The sequence below is a fragment of the Antechinus flavipes genome, chromosome 6, assembly GCF_016432865.1.
Source record: "Antechinus flavipes isolate AdamAnt ecotype Samford, QLD, Australia chromosome 6, AdamAnt_v2, whole genome shotgun sequence".
NCBI classification, from domain to species: Eukaryota; Metazoa; Chordata; class Mammalia; order Dasyuromorphia; family Dasyuridae; genus Antechinus; species Antechinus flavipes.
The window spans coordinates 174,391,129-174,413,731 of NC_067403.1; the positions used below are offsets into that span (position 1 = coordinate 174,391,129).

Sequence of the window (22,603 nt, forward strand, 5' to 3'; positions counted from 1 at the left end):
CTTCTTTTATAAGGTTATGCACTGAACTTCCTCAGGGCCTTCTTTGCTTTTTTAATACATTGCAAGGATATCAGTAGTTCACTCCAGTGGTCCACTTCCTAACCATCATCCCTATCATGACACAAATATGACATTTTAACTGAATATTTAATGACATCCTTTATTCGTGTTCTTTGAAGTTGTTTATTTGATCACCTATCTTTTGCTTCTCCTATGCTCTCTCTACTATATTGTCAACAATAGAAATTTTTCATCCACTTTGTTTTTCCTTTTTAGATAGTCAGACTCTTTGGAGTTGAAGGCATCCCCCTGCTTCCCTCCCCCCCCAAAAAAAAAAAAAGACTGCATTATTCTGAGGCTTGGTAAAAGTAATCAGCATAATGTTAGGCTATGGTATCTCGTGATGTCATCATTTTAGGGAACTCCTTTTATTCATGAATATTAAGAATGCTTCTGTAATTTATAGCCTTAGAGAATCTTCCAATGTGATAAAAGACTAAATAACTTAGCAAGGGCTCAGAGCTAATATGTGTCACGGGCAGGACTTCAATTTTGATTTTCTAATCGGAAGACTAGCCTTCTATGTAGTAAGTCACACTCTCTCCCTATTCAATTAGTTATTCATCATTTTATTCTAGAATCGTTGAGCCCTGGGGACAGAGCACATGGGATAGAAGCCATGGAGAGAATAATTTTAAAGTTGGCACTGAAATTGTCTTTCAAAATTCTATATTTTTGAGGTAAGGAAAATGAAGTTCAGAGAGATAAATTAAAATGTGTCAGGCCTCCTTACCCATGGTTTCCCCCTTTCTTCCAAGACTGTTAGCTATCATTTGTAGATATGCTTTTGCATAGAATCGGGTAATTAGCATCTTGGGGATTATCAATTTTTAAAATTTATTTTGCTTTTAAATCACTTTACTTGGCTGTTGTTTATTCTGCCTCATAGATTTATAATCTTCCTCATTTTTATATAACCTTTCTAAATCATTATCTCTCATTTCACTTCTAGTGTTTCCCAGAAGTGATTCAGGAGGAAGAATTTTAGGGGATTGTGGAAGTTAAGCTTTTGCAGAACTTGGATGGAATTTTTAGAATTTTATTTAGGTCTGTTCTTGTCATAAAGGCCAAATCACATCTGTAATATCACATCCCTTCTCTCCTCTCACCCCCACTTTGCTCATGAATCTATCAATGACCTAGGAATCATTTTGCTCAAAGGAGAAATAGAACTCAAAAGATCTGGGCTCTTCCATTGAATTTACCAGGATTCATGACCTATAAAACACCACAAGAATATGTTTTCTGTCTAAAATTACATATGTGGAAACCAGACTGGAGTAGCTAGGCAAAGAAGCTAATAGTCTTATAGATGAAAAGTATTCATTGGATGACTTTTTAAAAAATTGTGGAAATTAAGGAAACTCCAAAACAATGCTTTGTTTCAATTAGTTGATATCTTCAGTGATACAAGGAAGGCAAAAGAAATCACTTCAACCATTGGATTCTTTTAGGTAATTTCTATTGAGCATTCTTGTTAGAGATCTCTTGGCCAATCTTTCAGAAAACCTGATTTAATTACAAATTTTAAAAACTTGAATGACATCTCTATCTCAATGCAATGAAAGCATTAAATTTTGTCATATGGAACAAAAAATGAGATTAAATTAAAAATTTTTTTTCTAACTGCTGAGTAATAACCACATAATTGGATATAAAAAAGAAGTAAGGAGATATGTCCCTCTACTTCATTTTTACACACACATATGCAATCATACATACACATATACTCTCACACAGTTCATATGTGTTCATTCTGTGGAGAGGAAAAAAGAAAAGAATGTAACACAGAATGAAAGGAACATAAACTTATTTTGTAAAATAGACAAGGGGAACAAATGCAGTTATGCTAAGCTAACAGTAGTCATTTTTCTTAATTTCAAATAACATACTTAAAAACTCAGTCTTTCAGACCTTTGTTACTGAAATGCATGCCTGGGGAATAAAAAAAGACAGATGAAATTGGACAAATGCCCAACATTCAACTAAGTTTTAATGGTTTGTAAAGAAAAAGGGTAGAACTTATCGGTAAAGTGATTTAAAGGATTACATTGTAGACAGTCCCATCAAATAAAGTCAGTATTAGTAATTTACTTTTACCTTCACAGTAGTGTAATTGCTGCTCTCCTGGATATGAATTAAAATCCCATTTTCACTTCTTGTTCTAAATTTCACTTCGAGACTGTTGACACCAAAAGGCTCTATCACATCCCCTCGGATGTTCTGTTTTAACAAATATTCCCACTTTCGACTCTGGCTCATATGGTAGTCCAGTCGTCCTTTGCCCTCTAGTGACAATGCTGTGTCAGGAGTCATTGCTGAAGGCAGAAAAGAGAAAAATGAACTGATTTTTTTTTTTTAACAGATAAAAAATCATAAGAAAGGTCAATGAATCCAAACCCTTTATCTTACAGTTGAGGAATCTGCTGAAGTGATAGATTTTGAAAAAGAACAAAAGACTAACAGAACTTTGCCAATGGAACAAAAATTTCTTTAGAAGACCCAAACAATATTTTTTTCCACCTTTGGATTTGTGTTCGTTTAAATTCTTGAATTTCTTTGCCTTGCAATGAAAAGCACTTTTAAAAGGGTCATCATTCATTGGTGAGATAGTCATTAAAATAATTCCAGAGATAAATCACTGACATTTGAAGAAGGAGCCACCTGTTGGGAATCAGTAGTGATTAAACTAGGCTGCCCCATGATTTATTAACATTTTTGAATGTCCCAGCTTGACATGTGGTTTCATACTTAATATACTTTGGGAACTCTTGATAGATTCCCATCTGTTTAAAGTATGTACAGAGAGGTATCTGACAAATACTTTCAGTTACCCACCACTTTATCAGTAGGAATCCTCCAGGTGTGAACACTATATAATCTCAGAATATCTACTTAGTTGTGAAACAAAGGATCCAAGAAAATAATAGGCCATTTTCCTAGCATCAATCAGGACATAAACTGGAAGGTGAAAATCAGAGATTGTAAGTATTGCATGATGACTGCACTTAAAAAGTTATTAGGAAATGGATAAATTAATGTTTTTCATTTTGTTGTTATTTTTCTCACTAGCTCATCTCCCTTTCCAAGGTAGTTGTTTAATCATTTTTCAATCATGTCTGATTCTTTTGGCCCCATTTGGAATTTTCTATCAACTGGACATCTAGCCCCAAGATAGAAAAGACTATGTTCATAAGTCCTCATTAACTTTTTACAAAGTAGGGAGCAACATATACTTTCTATTGAGATGTTGTAACCTAAATAATTAAGCCTAATTACTTCTGTCATAACTCAAGACACTTGATGACATAGGACCTAATTTTATCAAGGAATTTCTCTTTGTGTTTTGCATGAGTTGCCAATTCCTCTCCCTCCCAATTTCTGGTGGAATAACTGTGCTGATTTAATCACCAGAGATTAGCCACTAAATGGTAACATTAGTCATCAGCCCCACTCTCTCTTCTAACCCCAGTAAATAGTGATGAATGAGGAATGGGGTTTAAGAAGGCAAAGAAATTATTTTAAATTTAATTAAATGACTTTGAAAGAATAATCTTAATATCTTGAAACTGAAAAACAGGTACATTGCCAAATTACTGAAAAGGCTATTTAAAAATCCATTAACACAGTATTTACAACTAAGTAATTCATACCCTTCTGGTGACAATATGGGTTAAAAAGCTCAATGCTCTCATTTGTAGAATTTTCCACCAGACCTGAAATGTACACTAAGTATACAACTTCCATTTAGAACTTTGAGTTTGAGAAATCCTTCTTCTAAAATATAAGACAACCCACCTAGAACTTAACAGATTCATCTTGAAGAGATGTCTGAGGCTCTGGAAGGATACATGATTTTCTAAGGATTAAAGTTATGGAAGATATCAGAGGCAGGATTTAAAATTAGGTAGGTTTTGCTAGCTTCAATTCCAGTACTCAGTCTCCATTATACTGCTTCTCATCAGTTTATTCATTCGTCAAAAAAGCATTGTCATTTTGCTTGCAGATATAACATTACATTTAAGCTAATTATTATCTTATGGAAGAAAAAGCACTTTGTTAAATGTGACTCCATAATTAAGTGCTTAACCAAAAGAACAATCTGGTTTAGTGCTAAGTCTGGTTTGATGCAATCAATCAAAAGTCTAGGAATATGTACAAAGATATTGCCATACATACATTTCTCACAGTATTTCCCAGTCAATCCTTCTTTGCATTGGCACTGTTGCCATGACCAGTGGTCCGTACATGTGCCTCCATGTTGGCATGGACTGTTAGCACAAGCTCCTTCCAGTCTAGGACACCTAAAATAAAATGAAAACAAATCCTCAGGACCAAGAAATCAGCCTTGTTTCCCCTCTGTGATAAGATCTGCTAGCAAAAGTTTCTAGTTCTAATTAGCAGGGGCAACCTTCTTGCTCTTTTGACTAAAGATCCTCTGCCTCTTTGCACAAACATTTGAAGAATATGTAATAACCCATAAAGAAGAAGAAAGAACAAGAAGGAAGAAGGAGGGGAAGAAGGAGGAGGAGGAGGAGAAGAAGAAAAGGAAAGAGGAGAAGAAGAAGGAAAAATAGGAGGAGGAGAAGAAGGAAGAGGAAGAAGAGGAAAAGGAGGAGTAACAGCAGTAGCAGCAGCAATTTGTCTAGCAGAGTAAATATCAAGGAATTATTTAAGTCCTTATTTTTTAGTAAGTGGAACATTCTGAAATAATGTATTAAAATCTTAACTTGCTAGAATAATAATATTTTAGCACCTTATAGAATCTGGGGCATGGAAATATCTTTAGGCAATAAAACTCAGGAACCAATGAATGGGAATTGGGGTTTCATGCTTACTACTCTTAGTAGTTATATAAGAGGGTGATACTAAATTGTGTAATTTCCAATAGACACTTGATAGGTGGAGTCTTGGGCTCTGTCACTACAACTGTACTTTATCAACCCAACTGAAAATTCAGATGGGAACCAAAGATTTGATCCTCCTCACCCATGCATGGCTATTCTGCTACCATGATCACATTTTCTATTGTATTGCATGAATGGCAAACTGGACCATAAGTCAAGTAGAGATTGTTGTTAATCCCATCTGGGGATCAGTTAAAGTTCTGATTTGAAGTAAAATAGCTCTCTACTCATTGCACATTTTTTTTGGATCAAAACACTTCTGGTAAACCTTACCCAAGAGATGAATGAAGAGACAGGATAAAGTTAAAGGGTATCTAGTCCATTCCTTTATATATGTAGTAATATCACTTGCTTAAAGTTTATGCAAGCATCAAATGCAAGAATCTAGATTCAAATGCAGATTTTCTATTCTAAATATATCACTCTGGCACTCTAAAATTTTGCATGTTGTTTCCATAGAACTGTTTAAAGACACTGCACCATGTACATACACATGTAGTATATATCAAAGGAAGGATAGATAGATAGACAGAGAGATGTATAGATAGATATGCAAATACAGACATATATTTATATATACATATATAGTTATATATAGATACATGTGTATACAATCAAGCATATAATTTCCCATATTAAGATAAGTAGTTACAAAATAGCTCCAAATGCATGAGGAGTAGAAATGCACTGAAAAGATAAAATATGCATTTCTAGCATAAATATTAACTTAGTTTTAGATTTATTGTTTTTTCAATTTTGGAATCTTTGAATATAACAAATGAACTGGCCCAAAACTTGTTAAACAAATATAATTTCAAATTCATTTGAAATGTTTTCTCTAAGCAAAACCCATAATGATAACTTAAGCAAAAATCTAAAATGAAATGAAAACATTTATTAGAGATGAATAAAACAATAATGACAGAGATAATGAGTCTAATCTTCCTGGTAAGAATTAAGTCAATCAGTCACTTCCTTTCTTGAAGATACTGTTTCTTCCCCATCCTCTAGGAAACATTTAATAATTTTCTCCCCATGAAATAAATGCTACTCTAGAAGTGAGAGACATTCATGTTTTCAAGAGCATGCTATGTCCCTCGTTAATAAATGATCAAAATGTATGAACAGACAATGTCCAGATGAAAGAATTAAGACTATAGATAGTCATATAGAAATGCTCTAAGAAATTACTGATTAAAGAAATTTAAATTAAGGTAACGCTGAGGTTCTACTTCACATTTATTAGATTGGCTAATCTGACAGAAAGGAAAATGATAAATATGGAGAAGATATGGGAAAATTGGAACACTAAAGCATTGTTGGTAGAATTATGAATTGATCCAACTATTCTGGAGAACAATTTGTCATTATGCCCAAAGGACTATAAAATAGTGTGTACCTTTTAATCCAATTATACCACTACTGTATTTACATCCCAAAGAAAGGATTTAAAAAATGGGTGAGGTGGGGAAGGACTAACATGTTTGAAAATATTTATAGCTCCTCTTTTTTTGTGGTAGAAAAGAATTAGAAATTTAGGTGATGTCCATTAATTGGGGAATGGGTGAACAAGCTATAGTATATAAATAATATATGTATATAATATTAATATTGTGTTATAAGAAATGATGAGCAGTCATTTCAGAAACAATCAGGAAAGATTTACATGAACTAATGCTAGATGAAGTGAGAAGAACCAGCAGAATAATGTATACCATAGCAGCAACATAGTGTGATGATCAACTATGATAGAACTGGCCCTTCTTAGCAGTACAATGATCTAAGACAATTCCAAAAAACTTATGATGGAAAATGCATCCACATCCAGAGAAAGAATGATGGAATCTGAATGCAGATTGAAGTGTACTATTCTCCCCCCCCCCCTTTTTTTTTTTCTTTTTGATGGTTTTTCCCTTTTGTTCTGATTCCTTTTTTTTTTTTAACAATATGATTAATGTGGAAATATATTTAACATGCTCGTACATAAATGGCTCATATCAGATTGCTTGCTGTTTGGGAGAGGTGGGAGGGAGAACAATTTGGAACAAGAAATCTTATAAAAATGAATTTTGAAAACTACCTTTATGTATAATTAGGAAAAATACTATGGGGGGAAGATTATGCTATTTACTTATAACAGGTCAGAGATATCATTTGTAACTATAACTGAATACATATTCCCAAACATACAAATATAGCATTTCTTTGTTGTTGTTGAGCATAATTGAGTACAATTATAATTTCTACAATTTATTTCTCTCTCATAAAAATTAGAAACACAGCCAGCATACCGATCAAGGATCCCATGAGCTGCCAGTGCTTGACTTGGTTCCAAGGGGCGTCCATTAATGGCAAACTCCATTATGCAACCAACAAAATCATAGCTTTCTACTTGTCCTTTCCTTTGAAGCACTGGCTCCAGAGACCTGATGCCACCAACTGTAACTCTGTTTGGCTGCACATCAAGAGTCCTAAACAACAAAAAGAAAAAGTAATGTATTCTAAATGTTCACTCAATCATTGTACACCGAATAAGCAGTTTATGAAAGAGCATGTGTGTATTTTCTCTGCATTGTTTCATTATATTTTATAGTCACTTTGGGTCTAAATATGTAATATCCCAACCAACAAAAAGGATTCATTAAAGAGTGCTAAAGTTTGCCAATACTTTCTAATTGTGGTTGATGTTTAAATAATATCACAATTCTATGATGATAATAACTACATTTTAAGTAACACTTTAGGGTTTACAAAACTCTTAATGTATATTAATTTCATTTAGCCAATTGATCAGTGAGTCAGTAAATATTTATTGAATACCTTTGATGTGCTAGGTACATGGTGAGTGGTAGGGATACAAAAAGAGACCAAAGATAGTCAATAACCTCACAGTGAGGAACTCTCCTATGTTTACAAGAATTAGTCCAGGTGGAGGAATTCCACTATGGGAGATTCTTTCACAGATGAAATCCCAAATGCATCTATCTACACCCTATAGCCTCAATTAAAATCCAGTATTAAATTAGATCTTTATTTAAGACATTTCACTCCTTAAAAAAGCTTTTAAAAAATTACCAGTAAATGTAGCTTAAATGAAATAATAATTATAAAATACATATCACAGTACCTGGTTTATACTAAGCATTAGATATATGTTAGTCATTATTATAATTATTAACATTAATTTATAAAATTGATTCTGCTGCCTCATAAGGACCTCCATTTTCCCTTGACTTCACAGATGACCTAGAAAGTTTAATCTTATTAAAAACTTCTATAGTGATCCAATTTTAGTTGATGATGGTGTTGCTTCTTTTAATAGAAGAGATACTCTACTCTTTTTGTAGATAGAAACAAGAGATGAGATTTCATGGATCAGATGAAAAAATTCCTTTTGTCACTATAAATTGGTAACTTTTCTACAACTTGTAGTGGAAGTTGCCTAAAGCCAGAGAGATTTGATGATTTGCCCTTGCCTGGAATCACAGAACATAAGCAGGATTTAAATCTAGATCTTTCAACTTCTGATGCTAGCTGTCTAGCCAATATACTGTAGCTGTCATAAGTAAATACAGGATCATAGATTTTGAGCTGGAATTGAGTCTCAGAAGTCATCTCTTACAACTCTTTCATTAAAAAAAATCTTTACAACTTTTTCATAAGGAAACTGAAGCCCAAGGACATAGTATCAGAAGCAATATTTGATCCCAATTCCCCTAATACCAAAATTAGTAAAAAAAAAAAAAAGTATTTATTAAGTTTTATTATAATTATTATTTTATTAAGATATATTAAACTTTGTTTATTATTTATTGACAATATATCAGACTCTGGGGACATAGGCAAAAGTAAAAAGACAATCTTGCAAAGAGCTCTTATTCTAATAGGGGAGACAATGCGCAAACAACTCTATAAAAACGAGATGTAGTTTTTGATTGTACCACACTGTCCACTATTACAATTTAACTATTAAAAGCAAACTTGTTTTATAAATAAATATTATGGAAATCTTAACCATTCTTTGAGATAGCTCAAGTTCTAAATCCTTCACAGACATTTCACAATCACTGTTCCATCAACATCACTCTTTTCTAACTTCCTTTTCATTTTTTTAATCTTTGTATCCATGGTGTCTTTTTCACTGATTACATTAAATATATCCATAAGGTTCTCACTCAAGGAGTCACACATTCCACCACTTCCACTTTTCACAACACTTACTTCATTCTAGGCATGGAATAGGACTATAATATATATTTATTTAATAACTTTTTATTGTAATTGTAATAATTTATAGGAAAATTGTAGATTTTCTTTTAAAAATATAAAAGAAAAAAGGCAAATGCAATAAAAAAATCACCTCACCAGTCATCAGAAACAGCCATAGTACTGACAGTGCAGTAGCCTGGTTCTTGATCTTCAGAGCAGGAATCTACAGTTAGAGATGCTGCCTATAAAGCAGGGAAAAGAAGTAATTAATTTTCCGATGATTCTTTTTGTTATTGGGATAGTCAGATAGTTCAGGGATTTATTTCATGTAAAGATAATTAATATTAGATATAATTGTTTCTACATGGTATAGATACAACAGATTATATATAACTACCTCTACATGATGTACATATAACTATGTAGATATAACTAGGGGTGACATGCTTTAATTCTTAATGATATGACTTCACATCTAAAAGCACACAACACTGCATCTTTTTGAATGATCTGTATAAAAATGAAAAGTCAAAGTTCAAAGATTTTTCACCTGCCCTTCCATGAAAGTGGAGTTTCTCTCTCTTCAAAACATTATTTGAAGGAGCAATACAACATCACTGTAATGCTTTATAAAATATGTGGAACTTTCACTGTATTTAGACAGAATAAATAAAAGTCCTTTATTTGAATACTTTGAATCTTTTCAAGATAAAGAAGGCAATTTTATATATAAAGTTATGTTGGAAAATGACCTGTATATAGATACACCCCTAGTTTGTCGTATTATCTTGTAAGCCCCACTGATATTCAATTGAACCTATTTTAATAAATGATTAGTGTTTTGCATGTACAATAAACAGCTACTGATAACAGAAAAACAATGTGAAAAACAGCCTTTGATTTTTAAGTTTTCATTCCATTAGGAGTTTGGTACATTTGTATCCTTTTCACTTAACACAGTGATTTTTTTTTATTTTTATTTTTAATGAATACTTGTTGAATTTAAGTTACTAGATACTTGTTAATGTGAACTAAACTGGTGGAAAACTAAGGGTTTGGGAGATTTTCAGCTTCAGGTTCCAAATAGATGAGCTACCATGAAGCTAAAGGAAACTATTTCACCATTCTGGTTAATTAGTGTTTCTGACTTTTCAAACTGTTTTTTATATCTGTAACCATCTTTTATTCTCTCTCTTTTTTTATTATATCTTTTTATTTACAAAACATATGCATAGGTAATTTTTTCAACATTGACCCTTGCAAAACCTTCTGTTCTAAATTTTCCCCTCCTTCCCTCTACCCCCTCCCCTAGATGGCAGGTAGTCCAATACATGTTAAATATGTTAAAATATATGTTAAATCCAATATATGTGTACATATTATACAATTATCCTTTTATTTTCTCAAATCTGCAAAATAGATCTATTTCTTTTCAAACAGTCTTCCTAATTAAGATAGTAGGTGTGGTAGAATAAGTTGGTGATGAAATTAAAATATAGATCTTCTGGCTCTTTCATCTCATGTAAATATATATATATATATATATATATATATATATATATATATATATATATATATATATATATATATATATATAAAAGCACCGATATTGGAGGAAAGGTATTTGTTTTCAAATCCCACCCCTTCTATTGGGTGATCTGGGCCAAGTCATAATTCTTATTTCTTACAGATGAAAAATAAGGTAGATTCAATGATATCTAAGATCTCTTCTAACTCTAAAGCCTATAGTCCATGTTTATTAATAAGCCCGTTGATAGTAATCCATCTTTTCTTTTTCCATTGTTCTAGGTGTTTTCCATCTAATTTAGATTGTGAACTCCTTCAGGGCAAGGAATATGTTTTATATTTTTATATCCTTAGTGCTTAGCACAGTGCCAAGCACATAGTAGGTGCTAAATCAATATATATTAACTGTTTTTAGAAATGAGAGGATTGTAAAAATATTTTCTAATAGGAAATGTGCAATTCACCAGATTTCATAAATATCAAATCAATTTTTGTAGACATTCCATTTTATTAACTGAAATAGATTTTTTATATTTTTAGTTGATCATTATATTTCCATATAATACATCAGATAGATTTTTTTAAAAATGTCTTCTTTTCAGGAATATATTGTATATGGTAACATTTGAGGTAAATATTCATACTTTAATTTCCATGATAAATGACTAGGATCTCATCTACAAGTCTTTTTTAATAGACTGCACCCTTATGATTTTTTAAATGTTGCCTTAGTGTTCTGAAAAACTTAATGTGCTTCCCAAATATAAGTGGCATTTTGTCCTCAATGGCAGGATTAGGATGCAATGATTCATTTCCCAAAATTCTTAAACTGACTATATGCCTTGATTGATGAAGCACTTCTTTTGAATCTATTTTCAAAATGTAAGGCTTAAATCACATCTCTTCTTATGAAACAAAGGTAATACCTCTTCTGGGAAAGATCACTATGTTTTCTAAGAACATCACCCTCTGGAGTCTATGGAACATACGCATGTAGTTAGTTTATAATGATGCATTAAAACATATTTGTCAAGAGAAATAAATGATAAAGAATCTCAAGGAAAATGATTTTTTTAAGGTAAGTAGAAAGAATGACAGAAAGAGAAAGAAATGAAAACATTTTAGAATTCATAGGATAGCCATACATTTAAAAGGAAATAGAAAAGTGGAATAAGTGGATGAGTTTATCATATACATAAAAAGCTATGTGTAATGGAGATGCAGAATTTCATATATAATCTTTTCTGTTATCCTATGTATATCAAAGTGTTTATATTTAATATTATTTGTTAAGTTCAAAATAACTAAAAAAACAGTGTTTTCACAAGCATAGAAACACACACACATATATACATATATATATAACATGGAAATTACCATTTTAATTTTAGGTCTTCAAGTAATTCTATTTTCCTCAAAATTTAATCTTTATTTTCTACATTCTAAAAGCACAATGGCTGTACTTTCATCCAATAAAGTAGATATTTGAGATCATAGTCTATTTGGATCAGAGTTCCTATAATTTAATTTTTTACAGTCAAATATTCCTTCTTCTTAGGTTAGCATTTCTCTACAATTACTTCTTTGAGTTTAGATATTTCTATTTTGTTGCTGCAATATTTCAAAAGTGAAAAGTTAATGACTTTACCATTTTCCAACCAAATCCCTCTACACAGTAAGACATGACAGATGCAAAATCCAGTAGGATTTTTATTTTCTATGCCTTTTGACAAAAAAAGTTTTGGGGGGTGGGGAATCCATACTCCAGAAGTACGGAAGAGTAGGACGAATCTTTGCTTATTTTTCACTGCCAAACGGCATTTGGCAGCAGATGATAAAGAAAAGGGTGGTAGGCCTTCCTGAAGAGGTATTTTAATTTTTCCTTCTTCAGTTCCTCCACACACACACACACACACACACACACACACACACACACATTTTGTAGAGTCTTGGAAGCTGAGAGATAAAAGAAGTCATGGAGTCATCGAGTCAATTTTTTTTTTCACTTAATGAATTGACTCTTTCTACAATACATCTGATAGACAGTCTCCTCTTGAACATTTCTATTGGTAAAGAGCTCTAGAGTTAGAGGCAATCTAATCCATTTTTAAACAGGTCTAGTTTTTAGAAACAAAAGGGATCAAAGAAACACAGATTTAGAGCTTGAAAGTTCCTAAAAATCACTAGATACAACCTTCACTTTGTATTGATGAGGAAACTAAGTCATGGGGAAGTTAGATGACTTTCCTAAAGTCACATTTAAATAACTAAGGTGTGATTTGAATTCGTATCTTCCTGGTTCTAGATCTAGTGTCTTATCAAATATGCCGTATTTCTCTTGGGCTATTATTTCAGATGAACCTAAAATCAGCTAGGCTGTACTATCAATTCAATATTCTTAATGCTGATTTGTGAAACAATTTTGAATAAAATGTTTCCCTCTAGTAGAAAGAAATTTCTACAATATTTAATGATAGATATCACTCCATCTCAGTTTAATCAACATGCCAAACACTCTCCATTTTTTCAGTCATTTCTTATATGGCGTAGCTGGTTATCCTCTTCTATGTATGATTTACTGTATCTATGTCCTATTTAAAATATGGTCTTCTGAACTAAAGCCAGGATTCTGAATGCAGTTTGACTAGGTGAACCTTCAGAAGGATTCTTGATCTTATTGATCTAGGCTCTTAGATTCTATTTCTGCTTTTTCAACCAGTATATGATTTTATAACAGCTGCACCCAATTGCTGGCTCATGTTGACTTTGGAACTAATTAACATGGCAGGTCTTATTCATTCCAACTACCTTAAAGACAAATAAAACTCTCTCTCTCTCTCTTCTCTCTCTCTCTCTCTCTCTCTCTCTCTCTCTCTCTCTCTCTCTCTCTCTCTCTTTCTCTCTTTCTTTCTCTCTCTCCTCCCTCCCTCTCTCTCTCTTTGTTTGTCTCTCTCTGTCTGTTTCCCTGTCTTTACCACTTCATTATCCTTACTCTTGTTTAAAGACATTTTCAAAGTACTTTCCACACAAGTCTGTGAGGTATATTTGGCAAACAAGTGAATGAGAAAAGTTATGTCTGAGTTTACCTCTCTTAAGAAATCCCACAGAAAAGATTTAAAAGGATTGCAAACAAATCAATGATCAATAAAAGGCAAAAGAAATACCAGTAATCTTCTTGATCTAGTTTGGAACTTGCCTAGTTCCAAAGGCAAGGTAGAGCAAGAAGTATTTCTTAAACATTTCCTGAATGAAGGTATCTAGCTCAGATGCCTGGTCTTAAAGTCCTGAGTCAGGAACAAAAGAATGAAAGCAGGGAAGCTTTTGTTCCTCCAGTTCATAAATTAACCAAGCAAGAAATATTTATTAAGCGCCTACTATGTGCCAGGTACTATTAAGAGGAGGCTCCAGAAGGAACTCACAAAATAGAGAGAGGGTTGTCTTTTCAGAGGAATAGTCCACGTGAATGGACCTGGGAAGGTGGTAGAGTGTTTCAGAGTGAAAAGGTCACAGGCACTAAAGGAGTTTCCAAGAGGAGCCAACAGCGCAGAGAGCAAGGTTTTAAAGTACAAAAGAAATCAGGAATAGAGCACACTATACGAGAAGACATCCAGATGTCTGTGGCCTCCCTAGTGAAGGGATCCCAGATGAACCTGAAGATAGCACTATTTGGCATGAGAGGCCCTAAATCTAGCAAGATAATGAATCTGCTCTATTGAAGCTGCAGCAGAGAATAAAGCCTGCTCTTGGTCACTGGACAAGAGGACAGAGATGGGAAAGATGTTCATGGAGAACAGTGTATCCCTGGGGCCATCTTGAATTCAATACAATCTTTGATACTCTGGCCAAGTAATAATAGGGAATAAAGCCAGTTCCCAATAGAAGACTGCCTGTACAGACAGAGACGGGGCAGAAACAGCTTGGCAGCTAACCCAATGGGGGGGGTGTTCTTTAAAAAATGCCTGAAACCATCACTACTTTCAAAATACTGGGGCCACAAGAGAGGACTCAAGGTTTCTACTAGGACCTGAAGCTAGTATGGTCTCTACTCAGGACTAGTCAGAATTTGAACTCAGCTCTTCTTGATCCCAGGCCCAGTGCCTTAAGGATAGAAAAGACATAACTTGATAAAAATTCATGTGAAAATATTCTCTCTGACCCCTTCCTCTGAACATCCTGACACTTTCTCTGCTCCCTTGAGAAACACCTAAGGTTGTATTTTCCCTATAAAAAGATGTGCCCATAATGAAAATCTTTGCTAAGTTTTGCAGGTCTAAGACCACTATGAGGTTCTCTCTCTTTCCCTCTCTCCCTCCCCTTTCTCCCTCTAACTCCCCCTCTCCTTTCCTGACCTCTCTGCCTATGTCTGTCTCTTTCCACCTCATAGTGCCTTCCCTTTAATGGCATCTCTCTCTCTCTCTCTCTCTCTCTCTCTCTCTCTCTCTCTCTCCCTCTCTCTCTCTCTCTCTCTCTTTAGATAGCTCAAGTTAAACTCTTGCTAAATCCTTCTATGGATTGAACCTCCATGTCAATAGCATATCCAGGTCTCATGACATATTCCTTTAATTGATTCTTTCAAATTCCTTTTGTTTTTGATAATAAACTCTATTACTCTCCCAACTCTATTTTATATTTGTCACTCCTGGTGCCTACTTTACCTCTATTTTGTCTGTAACCTCTTCTCCAAAATAAAGCTACTTTTTGACAAAGAAACAAAAAAAGAAAGTTCATGTGAAATAAAATAGAGGGAAATTAGGGGACGACAAGCTTAATAATTATTAATTAATAATAGTTAATAATGACCCCAGAATGTCTTTTTAAAAAAAAAGCAAATGTAATCTTAAAATGAATTAAGAAAAGCACAGTGTCAAAAAATGGGGAAATCATTTTTTCTCTAGTAAGACAACACATTGTAATGTAGTTTAAGAAGAGTGTTGCAAAATTGGGGTATGTCCAGAGGTCTGTGGGCAGAATGTTGCCAAAGATCCTGGGTACCATGTCATGCTAGAATTGCTGAAAGCAGCTAGTGATATTCAGTTTGAAATAAGGAAAATTTCTCTTTTTAGGACATACATCTTTCTTCAAAAATCTGAATAGTGAATCTTTGGAAATGGGATTTGACCTTTCTGTTTGAGCCCAGAGGATAGAACTAAAAACAATGAGTGAAGGATTCAGAGGGACAGATTTGGGGAAATTCTTTGAAAAAAATATCCTAGCAAACTGTCTAAATGTGGAATGCACTGCTTTGGGAGATGTGAAATTATTAAATGATTATTTGTCAGGGATACTATTATAGAGATATCTGTTCAGATATGACTTGAAGTATATGGCCTTTGAGATTCCTTTTACATCTGAGATTCTGTTATTCTTGGTACCTTTGGGGAAATATTTCTTTCAAAGTCACATGCTATAATTTTCCCAAATTGGCACTATAGTGAATATACCCAATTTTATGAAATTCATGTGAATCTTGCAGGCCACACAGATCTGGGAATGCTTTTATGCTTCATACAGCAGTGCCTTCATCAGAAGGAAAAAAAAAAAACTGCCCTTGGGAAAGACTGAAAACAAAACAAAAAGGAGATGGCAGGGGAATGAGATGTATAGTGTCTCTCTACCGTGAAAACAACAAACATGAGTTTGCACAAACTTTGGGAGATCCATGGGATCACAAAGAGTTGGATATAATTGAACAACTGACTAACACACCAATGTCTTACCATTCCAGCTCTTCGAGCAATCACAGTGTGAAAATGTCCATCAGACACCTTTTTCATAGTGGTCAGTTTGTATGTACCACTGCCAATGTTATAGGAGAACCTCAGTCGCTCTTCTGCTATTTCCAGGGCCAAGAACTCAGCCCGTTCTCCTGTCTGGTTGTCATAGTTATACAGGAGCAAGGCATGGCTTTTTATGGTTGCAAACTTCACATATATATAATTGTTGTTGGGGTCCAAGCTTGGAAATTCCATGTATGACAATTCCTCAAATCCATAGCTATTCAATTCACAGTGTTTTCCAAAGACTCCTATAGTTGAGAAAACATATAATCAATGAGACAGTTTGAACACACTAATCTGAGTCTGAATAAGTTTTTTTTTAATGAGATTATATTCAAGAATACTTTTTTTGCAGAATTGTGATGGAGCCGACTTATAAAGTTGCATGACAGCTCGTTGTTAAAATTTTAGTGTGAACATTTACACCTTAAAAGTCAGCAAATTTTAAAAATCAGGACTTAATTTATTATTTATTGATCATATAGATTTAAAGGAATGGAGAAAACATTTATTTTTGTTTTTGAAACATTTTTCCCCTAGGGTCTTAGTTCTTAGAAATTTACCAGTATCTCCCCAGATTCACATGGCTAAATGAAGACTTGTGATTGAAGAAATCAGTCAAAACATGTTTGCTAAAATCTGCTACTATGGGTCAGGCAAATAGTTACTTTGAAAAGTCTCTATTGTCAATGAGATTTTATTCTAATGATGAAGATAATGTGGACTCTAATAAATCTTTTGGTAACATGATAAAGTACTGAAGAATTTTTATCTGATGGTCGGGATCACAGAAAATATTCCCTGAACACTCATTTTTACACTTTCTCACTTAGGTCACTAGGTGGCACACTGTACAGACTACTGAGCATGGAACCAAAAAGAGCTAAGTTTGAATCCTGTGATCCTGGGCAAGTCACTTAATTTTTGTAGGACTCAGTTTTCTCATTTGTAAAATAGGAATAATAATAATAGTATCTACCTCCTAGAATTACAAGGATAAAATGAGATATATTTGTAAGCACTTTGCAAAAAGCTCTTTTATATATATAATATGTGTGTGTGTGTATATATATATGTAATGTTTATATTATATATAATATTAATTAAATAAGTGAAATAATATATAATTAATATTACGTATTATATAATATACACATAATACAAAATATAAAAATTACACATATAAGCCATGCATTCTAATTATATAAAATTAATATTATATTTATACTATAAACATTATATAATGTTGATTGTTATTAATATTTATTGTTTTTGTTATTTCACCCTTTATGTTTTCTTTGGTGTAGTTTCCTTGTCCTAGCCCTTTGATTGTAACCCCTCTATTGCTTTAGAGATTAGATACATGAGCTGCTATATTTAAAGTCTTTGTTCCCATGAGGCCAGTGTGGCTTTTAGCATCTTTAAATTTAGCCAATCTTGGGTTTAGCAGATTAAAAGATATTCCAAGATGGGAAACCTTTGCAACTTGCTAGCATTTGAACAAAAGGGGGGCTCTTATAATATAATTTTCCGTAACCCAAAGGTTTCTCAAAGACATGATGAGGTATGGTGATTCAATGATAATTTGTGGATGTGCCAGATAGACTTCATAATCTTCAATTCACTAATGATTTCATTTTATTCAAGCTGCCATCAATGTATGCGTTTTACATTCTCCCAATATCTTGAAACACATCTCTAACATGAATATTATTTTGTGGAGCAGCCAGGACCAATCTTGAAAATAACAACAAAAAAAGACAAGCTATACTTACCAAATGGACAATGACAGTAATAGGACTCAATTCCACTCTGACAAGACCCTCCATTAAAGCAAGGATTACACTCACAGTAATTGACAGAAGACTCACACATTTTCCCTGAAGTGGCAAAGAAAAAAAGATTTTAAAAATATGGAAATTGTCCTTAAATTATTTTGCTATAATCAATTAGAAAACTTTCCCCCCACACCTTAAGCTAAAAAAACGTATCGTATACCAAATGTCTTAAAATTCTTAATGCAGTCGTAAGCTGTATTTTAAATTGCACTAAAACTTTGAGGACACCAATTATTAGTTTAAAAAAAGAGGGGGGGAATTATTTTGTGAGATATGTTTTATTTAATATTTAAAATGAGATCTATTTATTAATTTCTCTATTTATGCATTTATTTATTTGAATAAGAATTTTCTATTGTATTTTGGGGAAAACATTTTGACTAAACCTCATTACATTTTAAGACCAACTGTAAAGTAAAGGTACAATGTTTTTTTTAGATCTGAGTTCAACCTTTCTTCTATCATGAGTAGGTTAACTGGATAATTCCCTGAACCTGTCTTAACTTTATGAGGTCTGTAAGACAGGGGCTCAAAACTGTCTGTTTATCATGGCCCCCTTTGGCGGTTTGGTTAAGACTACAGATCCTATGTATTCTTTAATAAATTGAAAGGAAGGCTAAGTGATGCAGTTAGATTATGCAGTGGATAGAGCAATTAGTCCTGGAGTTAGGAAGATATGAATTTAAATCCAGTATGAGATTTACTAACTGTGTGACTCTGGGCAACTCGAAAGAAAGAAAAAAAGAAAGAAAAAAAGAAAGAAAGAAAGAAAGAAAGAAAGAAAGAAAGAAAGAAAGAAAGAAAGAAAGAAAGAAAGAAAGAAAGAAAGAAAGAAAGAAAGAAGGAAGGAAGGAAGGAAGGAAGGAAGGAAGGAAGGAAGGAAGGAAGGAAGAAGGAAGGAAGGAAAGAAGGAAGGAAGGAAGGAAGAAAGAAAGAAGGAAGGAAGGAAGGAAGAAGGAAGGAAGGAAGGAAGGAAGGAAGGAAGGAAGGAAGGAAGAAGGAAGGAAAGAAGGAAGGAAAGAAGAAGGAAGGAAAGAAGGAAGGAAGAAAGGAAAGAAGGAAAAGAAGGCAGGCAAGCAAGATTTCAGTTAAAAGTTAATGAAAATAGTTACAACTTTTTTTTTCTCTCCAAGTTCAAAGACCCAAGATTAGAACTTTTGTTCTTAGATATCTACTAAGTTATAATTAGGAGGGTGTCCCTTCTAATCCATAATGAAAATCATAGATCCTCAATAAAAATAAAAAAATTTGAATGTCAAATATATCAGAATTTTGCTATGATCTCATCTCCTGCCACATTTTACCTCCAGTCTGGGGAATGTGCTGTGTTCTTTGTCCTGAATTTTTTTTTCTAGACACTGAGATTTTTACATTATCCACAACACATTCATAGACCAGATTCACTCTATCTGCCAAACATTTCCCTCCTTAGATTCCAACATTTCCAGAATCACATAAACTCAGTGCTAAACTCCAAGCAATTACCATGCATCTTCTGCTATCAAATATATTTTCTGTCACTTCTCCCCTCAATTTCAATTTGTCATTTAATCAAAAGGGGAGGCTGATTCAACTTCAAACACCAGAAAATGTCTTAAGTTGACTTTTGTCAAATTTTTGTTAATTTGGCTTGACTCATCCCTAGAACATCAACAAAAACATATAATGGACCATTCTAAAGACAAAGAAATCATAGAAGAAAAAGTAATCATAGGAGATTCTTTTAAAATGACTTTTGTTGTGTTTTCTTGGAACTGGGTCTACAGTGGAACTATTGGGCTGATTTCATCAGTTGTGTTTTTTTTTCTCTCACATGACATATGATTAGCACATTTGTTTCACTCATTTAGGATGGTCACTCTGTGTCTTGACATAAACTACTTTCTAGTTTTCTAATTTTAACAGTGGAGCATTTCAAAAGACTCCTTTAAGCCAGGCTAGCCCTTGAAGGCCACAACTGTCTCTTATTTGTACTTTTATAGAAAGTAAAAATCATTGTGCAATGTACTAATTTTTAAAATGCTCATTAGGTTAATTAAGTGACTTATTAATGAGTCATTACAAAGCTTGCTTAATAATAGTTCTTTATCTCAAAGACTTACAACATGTATGTCAATATAAGATCATATCTACTGAATCATATCAATATGTTTTTTTAAGAAAAGCTAAAAGATTACACTCTCTACTCCACAAGTGACTTTTTCATTTTTTAAAATATTTCTGTGTAAAGATATAAGTCAAGCTCTGTGGATCTCTCATTCTATTTTTATTGTTGAATCCTGCTGTCATGAGAGATATGATTTTAAATGAGGATAAGTCACAACTCAAAACACTTCACTAAACAAATCAATTTTGCCCTCTTCTCTCCCTCTCCTCCTTCCTCTTGTCCTCCCTCCTTCCTTCCTTCCTTCCTTCCTTCCTTCCTTCCTTCCTTCCTTCCTTCCTTCCTTCCTTCCTTCCTTCCTTCCTTCCTATCAATTTCCCAAGTTGAAATTCTGATCTGACTCTATCAGCTATCCTATAGAACAGGGTATGGAAGTAGGTGGGAGAGTGGTTTCCAGTAACAATGCTTACCTGTATTTTTTAAAATTTAATCAAAATAACAATGTATTTGTATTTAAATAAAACACATATAAGAATTTGTATACAATAATATTTATCAAGAGAGCTTGCATGATGTTGAATGGGGTCAGCAAACTAGGGCCTTTTCTTATAGACTATGAGTTTAAAATGTTCTCCATATTTTTTTTTTTATTTTACATTTTAAAATCCTCCAAAAAAACCCCAAAAAGAAGTATAATTCTTCATGACACATGAAAAAAAGATATAAAATTCAAATTTCAGTTTCCATAAGTCAAGTTTTATGGGAATGCAGCCCTCTCATTTTTTATGTATTTTCCATGGTTTCTTTCAATCTGCAATGGCATAGTTGAGTAGCTGTACCAGAGATTGAATGTGGAGCTCTCATCTCTTTCCATTTAATGCCCAACAACTACAAATTGCAACAAGGTGCTCAACAGTGTTTAAAGCGCCAGATATATTGCCATACTCTACCTCAACTTAAAAAAATTTATCAGTGCATTCCCAACATGTCTATATAAAAAAGAAGAGATAAAGCAAAGGTTTTATGATGACTTTTTTGATTTCAGAGCCAAAAATGACATTTTTGTGAAGAAAAGGAACCACTCTCAATAACTATTATTGATTGCTGACTGAATGGATTTGGAAATTAACTTTTAACATTATTTGTTCTTGTTTCTTAATGACTTCAACCTAAAATTACAAGGCAAAACAGCAGTTATATGTGAAACTTATACTGTTATAAAATTAATTCAATGACAATTTAGTATTATTTGAACCATAAGCAATATCAAACTGCTTTATATATTTTCCATGTTGTCATGTTGTCAGAAGTTAAAACAAAAAGCAAGATCACGATTCTAGAACAAATGTTCAGAGGATATATTTTTCAACCTCGTACCACAATGCAAGCACCTTTTTTTTTTTGGAACACAGCGCATGTGCAAAAAACCCATATTTCAGTATCATTTTAACAGTGTAATTTAGTAGCTTCCATCTAACTTCAATTGGAAGTGATTAATCTTCAGTGTAATAACATGCTAAAAGGTAAATATTTTCAAAAGAAATGAATCAGAGTTCTATAAATGTCATGTAAGCAACGAATATGGTCAATTAAAATTATATGCTCATAAATTATAGCAATATATCACAAATACAATATATGAAGACCAGGTAGGAATCATACCAGGAATGCAGGGTTAGTTCAGTATTATGAAAATTAAAACATAATTAGCCATGGCAAGAACAACACAAGTAAAATCATATAATTATATCAAGAAATGCAGAAAAAAATGGTAATGCTGCTTTTAAAACATTAGAAAGCACAGGAATAAATAAAGCCTTTCTTAAAATAAAATATAATTTATCTAAAACCAAGAGCAAGTATTTTCATGAGGATAAACTAGAAGTCTTCCCATTACAATAAAGGGCGAAGTGAGTATGTGCATTACCACCACTATTATTCAATATTCTATTAGAAGAGCTTTTTATAGCAATGAGACAAGGAAAAGAAATTGAAGGAATTAAAATACAAATAAGGAAACACAATAATCACACTTTGCATATGATAGGATAGTATACTAGGAGAGCACTAGAAAATGAACTAAAAACAAGTTGAAACAATCACTTTAGCAAAATTGCAGGATATAAAATAAATCTAAACAAATCATCTCCACTGTATATGTTTCCAAGAAAAATCAACAGG

At 33.0% G+C, this 22,603-nt stretch overlaps 1 protein-coding gene across 1 annotated transcript in view; it reads right to left on the reverse strand.

The window, feature by feature from the left end:
* Positions 1–22,603, reverse strand: part of FAT4 (FAT atypical cadherin 4) — a 152,487-nt gene that overhangs the window by 17,995 nt on the left and 111,889 nt on the right. Inside the window, exons 13-18 of the mRNA XM_051966725.1 lie at positions 18,256–18,360; positions 16,421–16,728; positions 9,333–9,418; positions 7,106–7,438; positions 4,240–4,364; positions 2,161–2,378 (exon numbers count right to left, since the gene is read on the reverse strand). Coding sequence (XP_051822685.1) covers positions 2,161–2,378; positions 4,240–4,364; positions 7,106–7,438; positions 9,333–9,418; positions 16,421–16,728; positions 18,256–18,360 — 1,175 coding nt within the window. The remainder of the gene's footprint in view (positions 1–2,160; positions 2,379–4,239; positions 4,365–7,105; positions 7,439–9,332; positions 9,419–16,420; positions 16,729–18,255; positions 18,361–22,603) is intronic.